The sequence below is a fragment of the Eleutherodactylus coqui genome, chromosome 5 (assembly GCF_035609145.1).
Source record: "Eleutherodactylus coqui strain aEleCoq1 chromosome 5, aEleCoq1.hap1, whole genome shotgun sequence".
In the NCBI taxonomy this organism is placed as follows: domain Eukaryota; kingdom Metazoa; phylum Chordata; class Amphibia; order Anura; family Eleutherodactylidae; genus Eleutherodactylus; species Eleutherodactylus coqui.
The window spans coordinates 120,558,926-120,576,623 of NC_089841.1; the positions used below are offsets into that span (position 1 = coordinate 120,558,926).

At 43.1% G+C, this 17,698-nt stretch overlaps 1 protein-coding gene across 2 annotated transcripts in view; it reads right to left on the bottom strand.

Moving 5' to 3' along the window:
* CCDC112 (coiled-coil domain containing 112) overlaps positions 1 to 17,698 on the bottom strand; it is a 52,916-nt gene that overhangs the window by 7,008 nt on the left and 28,210 nt on the right. For both annotated transcript variants that reach the window (XM_066603083.1, XM_066603081.1), the window contains exons 3-7: positions 14,224 to 14,345; positions 11,201 to 11,290; positions 8,488 to 8,563; positions 5,556 to 5,940; positions 3,160 to 3,576 (exon numbers count right to left, since the gene is read on the bottom strand). In XM_066603083.1, coding sequence (XP_066459180.1) covers positions 3,160 to 3,576; positions 5,556 to 5,940; positions 8,488 to 8,563; positions 11,201 to 11,290; positions 14,224 to 14,345 — 1,090 coding nt within the window. The remainder of the gene's footprint in view (positions 1 to 3,159; positions 3,577 to 5,555; positions 5,941 to 8,487; positions 8,564 to 11,200; positions 11,291 to 14,223; positions 14,346 to 17,698) is intronic.

Below are 17,698 nucleotides of genomic sequence, written 5' to 3' on the forward strand. Positions count from 1 at the left end.
TTGATGAAATTTCCCTATCTTGAGATCATGAAATCTGAAAGAATAGCAGGCATGGATATACATTACTTGCTCTTTGGAGTACATGGATTTAGGAATTCCTTTTATTTTCTATTTCTTTCCTCTTTCCATCAGTTTAACTTTTGAATAGTTTTTTTTTCTCCAATATAAAGAATATGGTTTGAATAACTAAGATATTCGTTCTGATCAAGTCAGATGGTTGACTATGTTTGTAAAAAACACTTTTGACTGGTAATACGAGTTATAGGTCATCTTTTCTTTGTCAAAAGTTTGGACACAACTTCTCATTCCATTTTTTTTTAATTTTTCTACATTCTAGATTCATATTAAAAACATGAAAACTATGAAGGAACCCATATGGAATTTAGTAAACTTTTTTTTATTAAACAAACCAGAATATGTTTTAGAGATTCTTCAAAGTAATCCTCTTTTGCTTTGATGACCGCTTTGCACACTATGCATTCTTGCAATCAGCTTCATGAGATAAGTCATCTGGAATGGTTTCCAATTCATACATATGTCTTGTCAAGAGTTAATTGATGGAATTTCTTGCCTTCTTAGGCCGCCTGCAGACGGCCGGTCGGATCCGGCTGCGAGAATTCTCGCAGCGGGACCCGACCCGAGCCCCTGCAGAGAGGAGCGCGTCACTCCCTGCTCCCGCGGCCCCGGATCTTTCATGTGCCGGCTGCCGGCGCATGCGCAGACAGGAGCCAGCGGCCAGGGAGTGACATATCTGTGCGGGGCTCTGTGAAAACCACACAGAAATAGAGCATGCCGCGATTTGTTTTTTGCATGTGATTTCGCGCAGACAAATCGCGGACATCTGCATAGGATTGCGTATTGTAATGCAATCCTATGCAGCCATGTACGGGCAGAAATTCTGCGGGAAATCCCGCCACAGAATTTCTGCCCGTGTGCAGAAGGCCTTAGGGTACTATTATACAGGTGCTACTGGCTGCTAATAGTGCTCGCATTTTTGACCAACAATAGCAGGGCTGAACCTGCAGCCCAGGAATTAGCACCATTATGTGAGCATTGACTGCACTTATGTAATTTCGCCCTTCATGTGTCTGAGACCATAAGTTTTGTTCTGCAGAGGTAGGGTTGGTACGTAGTTCCATAAAGTGTTTAGCCTATTCAGCTACTGTTCTAATCCACATTATTGCAAGAACCACTAAACTAATTAAAAGCGAAAGGACAATTTATCATTCTTTCAAGACATAAAGGTCACTCAATCCGGAAAATTTAAAAACTTTGAAGGTATCCCTCAAGTGCAGTCCTAAAACCCATCAAACACTATGATGAAATTGGTCTCATGAGGACTGCCCCAGAAAAGGAAGACCAAGAGTTATCTCTGCTGCAGAGAATAAGTTTATTAGAGTTAGCAACAACTCAGATTAGAGTCACCGTAATTGTTTTACAGAGGTCAAGTACCAGACACATCTCGACATCAAGAGTTCATAGGAGACTGTGAGAATTAAGCCTTTATGGTTGAATTGCAGCAAAGAATCCACTACCGCGGAACATCAAGAATAAGAGAATTGCTTGGGCCAAGAAATACAAGTAAAGGAGGTTAGACGATTCAAAATTTGAGATTTTTGTTTCTAACCGCCATGCTTTTGTGAGACGCAGAAAAGGTGGGACTGTTGGAAAACTTGGAAAACTATTCCAGGTGACTAACCCCAGGAAGCTAATTGAGAGAATGCCAAGAGTGTGCAAAGCTGTTATTGAATCAAAAGGGGAATACTTTGAAGAATCTAAAATATAAAACAGATTTTGGTTTAACATTTTTTTTGTTTACTACTAGAGATGAGCGAGCACCAAAATGCTCGAGTGCTCGTTACTCGAGTCGAACTTTCAGTGATGCTCGAGAGTTCGTTTCGAGTAACGAACCCCATTGAAGTCAATGGGCGACTCGAGCATTTTTGTATACGACTGGTGCTCCGCTAAGGTTTTCATTTGTGAAAATCTTAGCAAATCACCAAAGTCATGTAAAAAATAGAAATGGATAGGGCAGGCGAGAAGCAACATGCAGGGCTGCATTTCGGGCTCCGAGGTCTCACTTGTGGCAAGAGTGAGACCTCCCCCCCCCCCCCCCCCCCCCACTGTCAGCATAACGATCGTTCTCCTCTGCCACAGCTGTAACAGCTGTGGCAGAGAAGAACGATGTTAGCCCATTGAAAGCAATGGGCTGCCGGCGAGCGCAGGATGAATTTTCTGGAAGGGCTTAAAAATATAAGCCCTTACCTGAAAAAGAAAGATTTTAGTGTAAAAAAGAATAAAAATGCAGGCATTCTCTTCAATGGAGCCGCTGCTGCTGCCGGCGACTCCATTGAAGACAATGGTCCGCTGGCACACCTGAATTCTTTTTTCAGGGAAGGACTTTACATATAAGCCATTCCCTGGAAATGAATTAAAAGTGATTTAAAAAACAAAAAAAATAGATACTCACCTCCCTTCAGCTGCCGGGGCACAGCCGCATGTTCTCCTGCTGTCCCCTGCACTGTGGTGCTGAACTGCTGTCATTCAGCTGAGAGCTGCGCTGAGCCAATCAGAGGCAACACTCACTCACCCATTCATGAATGGGTGTGAGTGAGATCTGCCTCTGATTGGCTCAGCGCTGAGCCAATCAGGGGCATGTCTGACTCACACCCCCTTCACACCCACTGCAGGCCAGCTGCGCTGAACTCAGTCTGCTGGGACAAGGTGAGTATATATTTTTTTTTATTTTTACGCATTTCTGGATGAATTGCAGGGAAGGGCTTATATATTTAAGCCCTTCCCGACAATTCATCCCGCGATCGCCGGCAGCCCATTGCTTTCAATGGAGCCGGCTGTATTGCCGGCTCCATTGAATTCAATGGTCAGTGCTCGTTTAATCGAGACGAGTACCGTGTGGTGCTCGTCTCGAGTAACGAGCATCTCGAGCACCCTAATACTCGAACGAGCATCAAGCTCGGACGAGTATGCTCGCTCTATTTGCTACTTGATTCATAGGTGTTCCTTCATAAGTTTTTGCTACTGTATGTGTTGTGCCTGTAGCCAAAATCTATGAATTTCTAATCAAGTTAGAAACAATTGTTCTAGGATGTCATGTGACACATTGAAAATAAAAAAGGAGTAGTTATCATTGTTAATCACCCTTTCTTGAAACCTGCAGATCTCATAAGCAGCTATTCTTTTTCTCTCCTCCCTCTCGGCTTCCTCTCTCATCTCTTTCTTCAGCCTAACAAACTCTTCTTGCTCCTTCCTGATTCTTGCATTTTCTTCAACTATAAGCCTGACTTCCAGTTGCCGCTGGCGCTCTTTTCTTTGTTTTCTCTGACGCTCCTCTTCTTCCTTTAGTTTTGCTTCCAGCTTTGCAGCAGCTTCAATCTCTTTCTGCCTCCTCCAGCCCTCCAGTTCCTGTTGCCGTTTTTTCCTCTCCTCCTCCAGCTTTTGCCTTTGAGCCTCCTCCTGCTGCTGTTGATCAAATGCTGAGATTTCTTTTGTCTTCTCTTGCACTTTTGACATTTCTAATTTTTCCTGCTGTTTCTTAGCTTTCCACTTCTGAATAGACTGGGGAAAAAAGGTAAAAAATATGTCAAAATACCAGCAGATATTTATTAAGTGAACATCACACACCCCTCTCCTTGTTAGAGTAAAAGAAGGAGTTGTGTGTGCTTTTAGTTACTAAATCATTACATTTCATCAACAGCCATCTCTCCCAATCTATGCAGGTTCAAATTGTCTGAGCATTTAGATTTATTGTCACAGTGTAAATTTCTGACTTACACCTGGTACCGGCGGAGCTGCATTTTAGCAAAGTCCTTATAGCCTTCAGGCCTCCCTCACACAGGCGTTTTTGTATAGCGTTTGGCGCTGCTTTTTCAGCACAGTGCTAAACGCTGTACTAGGCTCCCATTCATTTCAATGGGGCTGCTCACACAAGGCTGAAAACACAGCGTTTCCAACGCTGCACTTTGACAGCGATGCATGTTCTATCTTTGGCCATTTTCAGCTCTGCATTGCCCAATGAAATGAATAGGCAGCAGTTTCAGCGCTGCCAAAAATGCGGCACAACTTGGTACCACGTTTTTTGCAGCGCTAAACACCGTAGCTATACTAACTGAGAAAAAAAATATCAATACTCACCTAGCTGACGCAATCGGATCTCTGCCGCTGCTTTTCGTAGTTGTGATCCCCGACAAAGCATCTCTTTCTGGTAACGGGGATTGAAGACCCCCCCTCCAGCAAGATATTGCTCTGATTGGCTGAGGCCTTAGCCAATCACAGCGTTTCATTGAATGGCTCAGTCAATCAGAACAATCTCTTGCTGAAGGCGTGGTCTTCAACCTACGTTACCAGCAAAAGATGTTCTGTAGGGGATTAGAAGTGTTGGGAAGCCTACATAGAGCTACTGAAAGCAGCGGCAGGGACCCGACGCGTCAGCTAGGTGACTATTGCTTTTTTTTTTCTAGCTTCCTTGGCTGCGTTTCCAGCTGTGCTGGTGCCAGTGCTGCTGAAAACGCAGTAAATGCAGCGTTGAAAAACGCTGCATTTCTGCAAACATCTGTGTGAGGGAGGCCTTAATCTGTTTCTACTGAATTCAAATTCAATTTAATCTGAATTACCCAATGTTTCAGAATGGTCAGACTAATACACAATAGTAAAATAAAAGAAATGATGATTTAGGATTTTTTTCATGTTGACATGACCTTTTCGTTATTTAATCCAAAAAATGTCCCTGACAATAACACAAATCTTGTGGATATCTGACTAATGCAGATATGCCTCATGCACACAGGTATATTAGGATTTTTACGACCCCATAATATAGCACCCATAGTGACTCTAAGGTCTCATGTCTACGGCACACATGGATTCTGCGTGCGAAATCCCGCACAGAATCTGCCCGTGGCCATGGAAAGTTTCTTATTTATCATAATGCGGTGCGGGCCTCCTGAATCCTGGCCGGATCTTCTTTTTTTCTGCACTGCCCATGCGCAGTGCATTTTCTTCTCACAATCTCCTGCTTTCCCGCGGAATGCCCATAGTGTCAGCTGCAGGTGTGCCGCAGATCAGACGACTTCCATTGACTTCAATGGAAGCCATCCGTGCGGGAATCCGCTGAAAATGGAGCATGCTGCAATTTTTTTTTCCGCGTGTGCAATCCGCATGCTGGGAAAGAAATGACATCCGCATGCTTTTAATTGTTTTGTGAAACTAATGCATCCCTATGGGCGGCTTGATTTGCAGACCTCCACAAATCAAATCCGCCCGTGGACGTTGGGCCTAAAGCTCCATGTGCCTCTGTAGAGCCTCTAGTAGCAGTGTGCATGCAAGCACTCAAACAAGATTACACCATACTCTGTTGCTAACCATGACTACATTCATTATTTAGCAGCTTAAGAAGTCTGAATTCAGCCTCTTTTGGAAAAGCACTGCACTGTATTTATACATGGATGATTAAACCAATGTATAAACATTCTAGAGGTGAAAAGCAGTTGGAAAACAAAAGACATCATTAATATGCTGAGATAATTATCTGTTCTCACTTCTTTCTTTTTTTCTTCTAAGTAGAGAAACTCCTTATACCACGTTTCATGTTGTTCAACATCCTCGCTTGTCCTGCTTGGAAGGTATGCCAGGGCTTCTTCCAAATAGGAGGGTTTGCCTTTGTGCTTTGTCCAAACTTTAAGAAAGCTTTGATGGTCGAAGTCATCCCATCCTCCTAGACGGCCACCCGTCTGCTGCAGAAACTTCTCAAATGCCACAACCTCTTCTGGAAGCTGACTGCAGGCCAGAGCGTCCAGCTGTGCTTTACCGTAGAGAACCTTGAAGGACTTTTCTGGCACAGCATTGAAGGAGGACTCTATTTTTTTCTCCAAAGCACTTAACTCAATAACAGTTGTCTTTTCTTCTTTCATGAGTTCTTCATAACTAAAATATACAATAAATGCATACATTAGGTAACAGGCTTATGGCAGAGCACCACCTTGGTGGAATTTTAAGCAATTCCTTATTAAGTGTCTACTATTAGAACAACCAAACCGTCTAACATTGTCAGCAGAATACAGATGCAGTTTGTTGGACCTGTAGACTCAATAGAAAATGCAATCGGACTGTTTTGGGTCTCAGACTGCTTTCCATAGGCTCCCTGCTCACTCAGTCATAGTGCTTGCTGGCGGGTTCTCAGCCAGGTTGTGTGGACTCATTGATTGGGAACTACCAGGCCACCAACATCCCCCCCCCCCCCACGTCTTGCTTCTGTGTAAATTGTCCAATGTAATCCTGGCGTTACTTCTGTGACACATTAAAGCACTCAATAAACAATCAGTAGTATCCAAATTGGGGAGTTATATAGTATATGAGGCATAACTTTAACTCCTGAGCCTCCCACACACCATTTATAAAACTAGTGCCTGCGTATGAAGCAGAGGGCATCTTGGCCCGCTCAGACACAAAGTTCCTGGTGCAACTGCTACCTCTGCCACATGGAACAAAATCTGGAGGCACAAAATTTGTTTCGGTCCTGGAGGAGGGGGGAGAGGGGGCATTACCTGCTGTGGATCTGCTGGTTCCCAGGATTCTCTAATCTTTCAAGATGGCTACAGCACTCCTCTTACTACCTAGTACATACTATGGATTGGTAGTCTGAGACAATACACACTGCTCTCTGATTGCTTAGCAATGCTCATGTGAGCAGTGAATAAGCAAAAGAACTGTGGAAAAGAAGAGCAACAGATAATATTAACTCTCCCCCCACCCCCACCCCAGTTGGACGTTACAAAATATACATGTGTCAGTTTGGAGGAATGAACAGAATGTGCATGTTTTGGGTGGGATTGTGCACGTCGTTGTACCCCCTCCTCTGTGTTGTGTTAGGTCTGTCCTTGAGTCCGTTTCACAGTTTTCAGTGTTCTGTCCAAATTCCTGAGTTCTTGTGTGAACTGGACTTAACAGAATGCACATGTATTGAGGTAGGGGTGACCAGACGTAAATGGTACCCAAGAAATGATTAAAACAAGGCTAGACAAAACAGAGAAGAACAGATTCAGTTTAGATAACAGTAAATAAAGAGGGATATAGAAAGAAGATTACAGGAATAAGGAAATAGAACGATGGAAGGTATTAAGAGAAGAAAGTTATAAAGGAAGGGTTATATATATATATTGAAGGTTAGTGAAAGAAGATCACAGGACATTTGAGTCGGTGTATGTCTGCTTGTGTTACTTGTTCTCTCTCTTGGTGTTCTGTGTGCACATTTGTGCTGTATTGCTGTGCACCAGCCTCCTGTGTCTTAGGTAACTAACTCCGAAGGCCCCTCTTTAAGGGGGAGGTAGTGTTAGGGACCTGTATCCCCAGAGACCCCTCTGTAAAAAGAGAGGTGCTGTTAGGGTTGTGCTGGCTGGGATCTTTTGTACCACAGTGTTTCTAGCAGCACAGCTCCACTGATGTGGTTGACTGAGCTGGCTGGCTGTGGTTTGCTCAAGTCAGACAATCTGACAGGTCTGTTGCTTATATATACCAGCTCCTTTGTCAGTGTCTACTGGTTTCCCTCCTGCAGTGGGAGTAGTTTTATGTTCCTGCTTGTCTGTGCAGGCTTCAGTGTGAACTGTGTTGTGTTCTTTTATGTTTGTGCAGTCTTCTATATCTTCTGTGCATGTGAGTGGTCTGTGCAGTGCTCACTATCTCCAGTGTGAATAGTGTCATGCTTCTGCATGTCTGTGCATCCCTCGGTGCATGTGGTGTGAACTGTATCCTGTGCTGCTTGGATCATTTACCATCTAGGGCTAGTTTGGTTCTTAGGTTCCAGTGCGGGGCCGTCCCTATCAGGGCGATCGCCCTGCTTGCAGGGTTAGTTGTCTCATTAGAGTAGGGACCGCAAAAAAACGAGGACCCTTGAAGTGGGCTCGTGGCTTAAGTGACTTGGCCAATCCACAAAACTAATTCCTTGTACTTATTATAGCAATTCCATCTGTTTATTCATGCGGATGTGCTGGTGAGTGTTTATCAGTCAGTGTTTTATGTCTGCTACTCTGTTATTTCCACGGTTTCCGACTGAGTCCAGTTCGCAGTTCTGCAGTCCACATACCACTAAGACTCTGCCAAGTGCTCATGTCCCAGTTTGACGTTACACTTGACTTGAGGGCAGCAATATCAATCAAAGCAACTATACAATGTATGGCGAGGATCCTGGTATGAACTGAAGTGCCAGCCACTGTCACTTCAATCAGCTGTTAGGTGAGCAACTGAAGGGGTGGACCCCGCTAATCAACTATTGATGACCTATCTGAGAAAACTTTTTTTAAAGTAAAACATTTGAAGGCAAGAATTTTACACCAGAAGTAAGCCAAGAAGGACTGCGGATGCATGAAGGATACTGATCTGCAGAATCTTCCTAATTTATATTATTTACTGAGAGCAAAGCAGGAAGGATTCCTAAATGGTCATCAAAGTTACAGGTAGTTCTCTTATGTAACTTACATAATCCTCTGTTCTTCTTTAAAAGCAGAAATGGCATTGTCTATTTCTTCCATCATTTCTCTAAGCTTCTCGACAACTATAAGCAAAATGGTAAAATGTGTGACATCCAGGGTAATTAACTAATAGTTTTACATATAATAACTACTCAGCAACATATACATATGATATGATTTGTATTTATTATTAGGTCAGGTTTGATTGAAGTGTATGTGCACAAATGGAGAAGTACACAAATCACAGTGGTATGAAATATCTATATATTGTAGGTTAAAGCCGTCACAGATATAGAATTTAAAAGATAAATTTTATTAGAAATTAATTTAAAAAGTCAAGGCCTACCAACAAAAACAATCACATAAAACATATAGTGACAGGACAGAATCAACATAGAAGGAGAAGGATCCTAGGGAGGGTAAAGGAAAAGGATGTATAATAACAAATCCCGTATTTCCTTCCCTAAGGTCCTCAAGAGTCACTATTAATTGATAGGATAGATCTCTATCAAGGTAAGTATTTTAGTACTTGAGCTGTTATATGACTCGCATCCCCTCGAAATGGGGGCTGTTTTTCAATAAAAATGTACGTGTGTACGAGTCAAGCAGCCCTTTTATTAATAAGGACTCTTGTAGTTTTTAATATTCAAGTCAGTGTCGTTTGGTGCATTGTTTATACAGCACTCATATTGTTTATACAGTACTCATATTGTTTTTACTCTCATTGTTTTTTTGCTCTACGCGTTTCCCTATCGGAATAGCCGACAGTTCATCAGGAGCCGGGCAGCGATACGCCCCTAAGTAAATAAGAGAGAGTTTACTATTCAGGATTGATCACCAGAACGATGGCTTAGATACGTCTGTCACTTTTCAATAAAAAGATTCCTCAAAATTGCCTCGTTTATATATTACACTTGGATTCTAGCAGTAAATAAATCCTAAGTGTGCTCTTCCTTCAGAATCCAGAGAAATATTAAGCTGGAGCTTTCAACTCGCGACTAGGTGCTGTAGTCTCTTTTAGTAATATGGCTCTGAGATAGATTAAAATAGCTAGGCATCGTGTGCTTCACATGACAGCGATGCATATGATGTATATCAATATAGCCAGAGTTCTTTATCTCAAATGGCAACCAGGTATCCTTGATAGTTTAGATAGGACAACCAACAGGAGCAATAGTTCTTGGATTAGTGGCTACCAAGTTAAACACCTATTAACCCAACACAAATGGAAGCATGCGGGGGACAGACCCCAATTGATTGTGTGAGTTGAAATGAGAGCCTCGTTGTTCTAGAAAGAATCCTGTAGCCTTAATTCCGCCATCATGCGGAATTGAGCTATATAGTGATTCGATGTCTAGGGTGCCCAGCAACGTATCTGGGCTGACCGAGAAGCCTTCCATGAGTCTAAGGACATCCATCGTATCACGTACATACGACCTCAGAGATAGAACCAACGGTCGTAGAATTTGATCAACATATATACTCAAGTGTTGGGTTAGGTTATTCACTCCGGAGACAATAGGTCTCCCACGGAGTGGGTCGACCCCCTTATGCGCCTTAGGTAGTGCATAAAAGGTTGCTGTTGTTGGATGGGGTTGAAATACGGCACGATGTGAGTTGATTTAGATGATCGGAGGCGAAATACATAGCCCGGTCTATCCTTAGAAGAACCCTGCTATGTCCAGGAAGGAACGATCCAAGAGAAACATACATTGTAAGTGAGACCAGCATATACCAACGTAAGGTACACCCCTGGTCCCCTAAATGACAAAAACAAGCGTCTGTCTCCTTAAGTTCTTCAAGTTGAAAGTCAAATGGTCCTTGATACTGTGCACAGTCAATTATCCAGAATATCAGATATCAGTGCTGTAGTTAGCAAGCCTGGTTTCTGATCAAGGTGTTCCATTTGCAAAGAACAAAATATTTGCCGAACATAAAAGGCAATTGTTGTGAGAAACAAAATAGGTTGATTCTTTTAAATTTTATTTTCGTCTTATTCTGAAAGCTGCAGGACTAAGACCGCCTTCACACAGGCAAGAAAATCATGTGAGATTTGTCCACTGAAAGATGCAAAAATATGAACCCCATCCATTTAAATAGGGTCACACACACACACGTAATTTTTTCCCGCATGGCACTGCGATGCAATGTGAGGGCTTAGTCACACAGGCCGATGCGCCTGTGTGACTGAGAACTTACTGCAGGAAGAAGACGGTCGCACTTCAGGACGGACGACTTCCCGCAGCGCCGAAGAAAGAACACATGACCGGCAATTAAGCCAGTCACATGGTCTTTCTTCCGGCGCTGCAGAGAAACGTCCGTCCTGAAGTGCGGCCGTCTTCTTCCTGCAGTAACACGGGCGCCGATGCACCCGTGTGACTAAGCCCTGAGAAACAAATTGCGGCATGTTCCATCTAGCTGCGTGATCATGCACATTGAAAGCAAAGAGAGAACTTTGCGATCCTCTGCCGCGGCGGGGATTCCCTTAATCCCTGAAGTGATGTGAATCTGTTTTCATAAGAAAACGCCTCACATTCACAGGGCATTCACATGGATGGCGTGGGCGATATAGGGCCGTGATTCATAGCCCGATATCGCCCTTGTCCATGTAAAGTTAGCCTAAAAGTACTTAAACAGCTGGAAACCAATGAACATGTCTCACTACCATGACTGCAGATTTATGTTACATCATGATGAATATCTCTGTGGAATGTACTTACACTCCGGAGTAGGTTTGACATCTTTTAACTGGAGCTGCAGCCGTTTGACATTGTTGTGCATTTTTGAAAGTTGCTGTTCTGTTTTAACCCCTGTGAACAAAAGCAATCAAAATATAATATATTTTATCACAATGGATATATTTACAATACAAATATAACAAGATGACAAACTCGCTCTGTACTGAACCCCTTAAGGACCAAGCACTGTAAACATACGGAGCTTGGTCTTGGGTTTTAATCCTGCTCGATAGCAGAAATACGGCGCGGGATTAAGGCCTCTGCTCCTGCAATCAAGCAGAAGCAGGTCGGGTGCTCATCTGTTAGTCCTAGCTGAGAACCAGGAAGAGAAGGGAGAAGCGGTTTTTAACCACTTTTGTCCTCTCCTAACACTCAATGAACGCTATGTACGCGAGCCGGCCACATAACTGCCATGTGGTCCCCTGTTACAGCAGAGATGCTGGGTCCTAGCAGACCCTGATCAGCTCTGCCAGTGACTATTGTCACTACAAGGACATGTTTTTCCCTGTAAATGGCTCCTATGGCTAACCCAGCTGCAGTGGAAAAGTGTGCAATTAAAAAAAAAAAAAAAAATAGACCCATGTGAATGTCCCCCAGAGGTGTAATATGACGTCATGGGGGTTATAGATGGTAAAAAAAAAAGTTTCAAAAATAAGTAAGAAAAAATTACACAATAAAATAAAAAAATACACAAAAAAAGAAAGTGACTCAAAGTCGATGTAAACCAAAACTGTCGCCGTATGCGCCCTGAAATCGGAAACCATACATATTATATATCAAAACGTCCGAAACAAAATGAAGAACCCGTTCGTATAGTATATTTACGCTAAAACAAAGTAATTAAAAAAAAAAAAAAAAAACAACTCTAAATGTAAAAAAACCCCATTAAAAACAAACAAACACAAAAAAAGTCAGTGAAAAAGATATTAAAAAATTGCCCAATACGTCACGGGAAAAAAACAAAAATAAAAAAATTATTATAAAAAAAAATTATAATAATCGCAGCATGCTTCATTTTTCTGTGGGTCCCGCACGCACAGCATCCATTGAAGTCAATAGAAGCCGTCTGATCCGCGGCACGCCCGCAGCTGACATTGTGGACGTGCTGCGGATCCCGCAGGTAAGCAGGAGATCTAAAAATAAAAAAACTCTGCTGTGCATGTGGGGCGGTGCACCCACCCACATCCAATGTGGAGAAGATAGGGGGACTCACACAGCCACGCAGAGCATCTGGACAGGTAAGAACTGTTCTCTTGCCGCGGGCAGGTTGGGATTCCTTTGCGGGCTCCCGATGCAGAATCCGACCTACCCGTGGGCATGAAGCCTTAGTCTAACAACTTAACTTATATAATAGATCATTCTGATTATACATTCATTTAAAAAGGATGTTCATGTTCAGACAACTCCACTTAACAGTCCTATATTACCTGATTCATCTTCTAAGAGCCCTACCAATTGAAAACAGAAAAATCAAAAACTATCTGGTTCATCCAGAGCAAACTGGGTAATCTATGTTTCCCTGTAAAAATATCAGATTGGGCTTGCTTACTAACATTGTAACAGTGTGTTTAGGAGTGGATAGTGAGCAGTCATGCTGGCTACCTTCACTGTGTATATATGTATATACTCATAACTAGGAAATTTGATATCAGAGTACATTAAAGGCAGCAATCACATTTGACCAACTGAAAAAAAAGCCAATGCTAACCACTAGAGGGCGTCACCTACAAAGTGAAAAAGCAGCAACAACTGCAGAAGGAAAGAAAAAGTTGATAACACTATTGTAATATCTAATATGAGCCAAATATTATAATTGTTCCTAAGGCCCTTTTACATGAAACGATCATCAATCTGTTTTTTGTATGATCATGCAAATCTGAACAATAATCGCCGCTCAGTGTGAATTATCCCAGCGATTGAATGACAAACAATTTGTTTGCTTATCGTTTGTTGCTCAGTTTGTGCAGGCATAAAGATGATTGGCCTGTGTAAGTAGGTAGTTGTTCATCTACGAATGGCTGCCTGTTTAGTGTGAATGGTGGTAGTTGGGCGTCCGGAAGCGATCTCCGATGCGCTCTGCCTCCATTCACTGAACAATTATTGCTCCTGTGTGAAGGCACAGCAGCGACAATCATCCAGAATAAAAGGACCCTTACAGAAGTCTTATCAAAATCATCATGGGTTTTAACAGTAAAATTATATTAGCCCTCACAAAAAATAAATACAACTAATGAATTCAAAAAGGTTTAATATGGTGTAAATGTCAGAAATACATAAAAGTGTATTTCAGCAGCATACATAAAAAAACATTATGGGGCATTTTTACTATTCACATTATGCCAGAAAACTGTCTTACATTCTTGCACCACATTTATGTGCTTTCAGACTTTCGGACAATTTTTCTGGGTTTTTCAGAAAAAGGGGTGTGGCCTAAATTGCAATAAAATGTTGGTGCAATTTTTGGTGTAAACTAAGCAAACAAACGGGTGGTCTAAACTTAGACTAGACAGTCTTAGGGCACATTCAGACGACCGTATATAGGCTGCGTATTCACGCCGGTCGATATACGGCGTCCCTCTCTGCAGGGGGAGGAGGCTGGAAGAGCCGGGAGCAGTGTACTGAGCTCCCGCCCCCTCTCTACCTCTTCTCTTCCAACTGCACTATTTTCAATGAGGAGAGGCGGGACAGGGGTGGAGCTAATCCCCAAAACTTAGCACCACCCCGATCCCACCTCCTCTCATTGCAAATAGTGCAGAGGAGGCAGAGAGGGGGCGGGAGCTCCCAGCCTCCTCCCCCTGCATATTGGCCGGTGTGAATACCTGGCCGATATACGGTCGTCTGAATGCGCCTTTAAAATGAGACAGATTCATCATTCTTTGATAAATCTGGTACATTATAAAACAATCTAAGTTTGCACTGTCTAACTTTTAGACAGTATTAGTAAATAAGCCCCTATAAGTTGATACACTGGATACATCACAAAAAAAAATAAACGTGTTACATACTGTCTGCTTTCCGGCTGTTTGCCAGCTTCTGCTCATACTCTTCAAGTGTACTGTACTCAATCCTGAAGTCATTCCTCTTGTTATAGAGATGCCCATTCTTGTCTTTCTCTAAAACAGCTATTCTAAGATGAAAAAACAAAGAATAAAAAACAAATATCAAATACAATCTTGAGATGTCCAAATCACACCCCTGCAAAGGTTTATAACACTGAACTCTGACATGGATGGTATTCACACGGGCATGTTTAACATCTAAGTTTGCAATTGACAGAACTCAAACCCTTTAACCCCTTAAGGCCTCATGTCCATGGGGGGAGGGGGTCGGACTCAGCATGCACGAGCCCACAGTGGAATCCAACCCTGCCCGCGGCCGGCAACCCTGCGTAACTGCCTGGGTCTTCTTTTTTCTGCACTGCGGAAGTGCCGGACGGCACACATGTGCGGTACACTTTTTAAATTTATTTTCTCCTGCTTCCCCGTGGAATCTGTGGCCAGTCCACCATGTCAACTGCAGATCATACATCTTCCCCTGACTTCAATGGAAGCTGTCCGTGTGGGAACCGCAGGAAGATGGAGCATGCTGTGATTTTTAATCCGCAAGCAGAAACCGCAATTAGTTTCCGCTCGTAGACATGAAGAATCATTTTTCCATAGTATGCAATGGAGGGTTTTTGCTGTGGATTCCGCAGGAAAAATCCTCCCGTTGACATTGGGCTTAACACAGGACGTAGAGTTTGTATGAAAGGGGATCCATACAAAGCAGGCGTCAGCCGTTTCTCACAGCTGACACCTGCCGGCAATGGATGCAATTGATGCGAACACTGATCGTGCCTGTTAACCCTTTAAATGCCACTGTCAGTTTGGCTAGTGGCATTTAAATTCCCAGATCGGTTTTTGGGGGGGGCTCCCAGACGCGGGGCCACTTGTCTTCTGCATCCAGCTGTTCTCTGCTCGGAGTGCTCAGCTGTTATACAGCCGAACGCTCTGAGCAGGGTATGAAGAGCACAGATGGACTGAGGTGTTCTTCATACCCCACCTGTGTTCTGTGGGATGCGGGATACAGCTGAAACAATAGTATCAGCTGTATCCCGCTGTGAATTCCTGATAAGGCTGATTGTTGTCTTTCAGCATGCTGAAAGATCAGCGATCAGCAACTGCTTAACGAAAACTGCACGATGCGAGTGCAGATAGACATAACGATTCGTTCAACAGACGGCTTTTGAGTGAATTTTGAGCGATAATCGTTGTGTCTAAATGGGCCTTTAGGCATCTCCTTACTAGAATGACAAGTAGTTATCACGGAGCAAGAGATTTCCCTTCAGATTAGGTACCAGAAAGTACAGTTTCCACATAGTCTGGTAGACTTTCTATATTTTGCGAAATCTACCTGGGCAAACGAATGATTGTGTACGCTATATAAGAACACAGCTTTAGGCTGGATTCAGACGAACGGATATCGGCTGGGTTTTCACGCCGAGCCGAAATACGTCATCTCTTTCTGCAGGGGGGGAGCCTGGAAGAGCCGGGAGCAGTGCTCTGAGCTCCCGCCCCTCTGCACTATTTGCAATGGGGAGAGGCGAGACAGGGGCGGGGCTAATTCTCCCCACTTAGCCCCGCCCCGCCTCCTTTCATTGCAAATAGTGCAGAGGGGCGGAGAGGAGGCAGAGAGGGGGCGGGAGCTCAGTTCCTGCTCCTGGCTCTTCCATCCTCCCCCCCTGCAGATGAGGACACCGTATATCGGGTCGGTCTGAAAACCCAGCCGATATACGGTCGTCTGAATCCACCCTTAAGCTCTTGCAGAATGGTTGCAAATTATTTGGGATGATGCACACAAGTGTGCTCACAGGTATAAGTCTTCTGAGTTTACCATACTCCGTCACAGAAGACTGAAGAGAGGAACCCGGACGATTTACCACATGAAGTGAATCTGATGGGAATCACACTGAGTAGTACCGGAAGAGAACGTATAGGAACTGCTTCTAGTTATCTGGTTTACAGCGAACTGCACTAAACAAACATTTAATTTTTCACTGTCTTTTTTTTTTTATTACTACATTGAAAGACTGCTAACATTGTTCTTTTTATGTCAACGTTGCTGTGAAAGGGATTTTTTTGCAGGATGAGTTGTACTTTTTAATGAGACAATTTGTTAATCCATGCGATGTTTTGATCACTCTATTCAGTTTTTTTTGTAAATGGGATAAGCAAAATTAGCTATTTTCACCATGTTTTTTGTATTTTCTTTTTCATGACGTGCACTGTGTAAATAACATACTAACTTTGTTCTTTAAGTCATTACAAACAACGTGATGTGATTTATTTATTTTTTATATAGTAAGGGCTCTGCAGTAAATAATGCCCCCAGCATACTATGGGAGATCGATTCTTCCTGCGAACTGGCAGAAACCAATTGCGGTTTCCCGCAAGCAGCGGGAAGAAAAATAAAAACTGCAGCATGCTATATTTTCTGCGGATTTCGCGCACGTGGCTTCCATTGAGATCCATGAAAGCCGTCCAATCCATGGTTCTTCCACAATCACAATACGGAAAAGTCCCAGATTCGGGAAAAGCAGTAGTTTTAAAAAATATCTGTACTGCGCATGTACAACCGTGAGCTGTACAGATGAAAACTGAAAGTGACAGGTACACGCGGATGCCGCTGCTCCCATGGCCAGGTTCTGCATGTGGAATCCGGGTCTGCAATGTGCAGAGGACCTAAGGCTGCCTTCACACGGCCAAGAAAATCATATGAGATTTGTGTGTTGCAAGACGCACAAATATGAACCCCATTCTTCTGAATGAGGTCATACAGATAAGTGACTTTTTTACAGCATCGCATTGTGGTACGGGAAGAAAATCGTGGCATGTCCTATTGCCAATTGTTTTCAATAGGGACGGAAAAGCATCACATGGTGTGCGAGGTGCAATGCAAGGTTTACCATTGAAAACAGTGTGATTACACCAGTCTTCACCTTCATAACTTAAGGCCCTTTTACATACAAAGATAATCTTTCAAACAACTGAAAGATTTAGTGATCTTTTTGCATAAAGTGTTAATGGCCATTAACACTTTATTAACTTTATTTGCATGTAAAAGGGCCTCCATGAGCTGTTTGCAGAGCCCAGTGTGTGATTAATCACACGACCTGCTGTGCACACAGCTGCATTGTTTTGCTCATGGCTGACAGCAGGTTACAATGTTAGCTGCTGACTCCCCGCGGAGAGAACAGCCTTCGGTCTACTGAAAGATAAACGTGGTTACATTATCTCCAGTAGAGAAGGATGGATTTTAAATTCACCCTGTAATCATCGTTCAAACGAAAAGTGCCCGATGCCTGCGTTTACATGTAACAATTATCGCTCATATTAGTCGTTTGGACGAATTTTGAGTGTTAACTGTTACGTGTAAATGGGCCTTTAGGCTACCCATACATATTATATAGCGGTCGGCTGAACACTCGTCTGGCTGACAGCT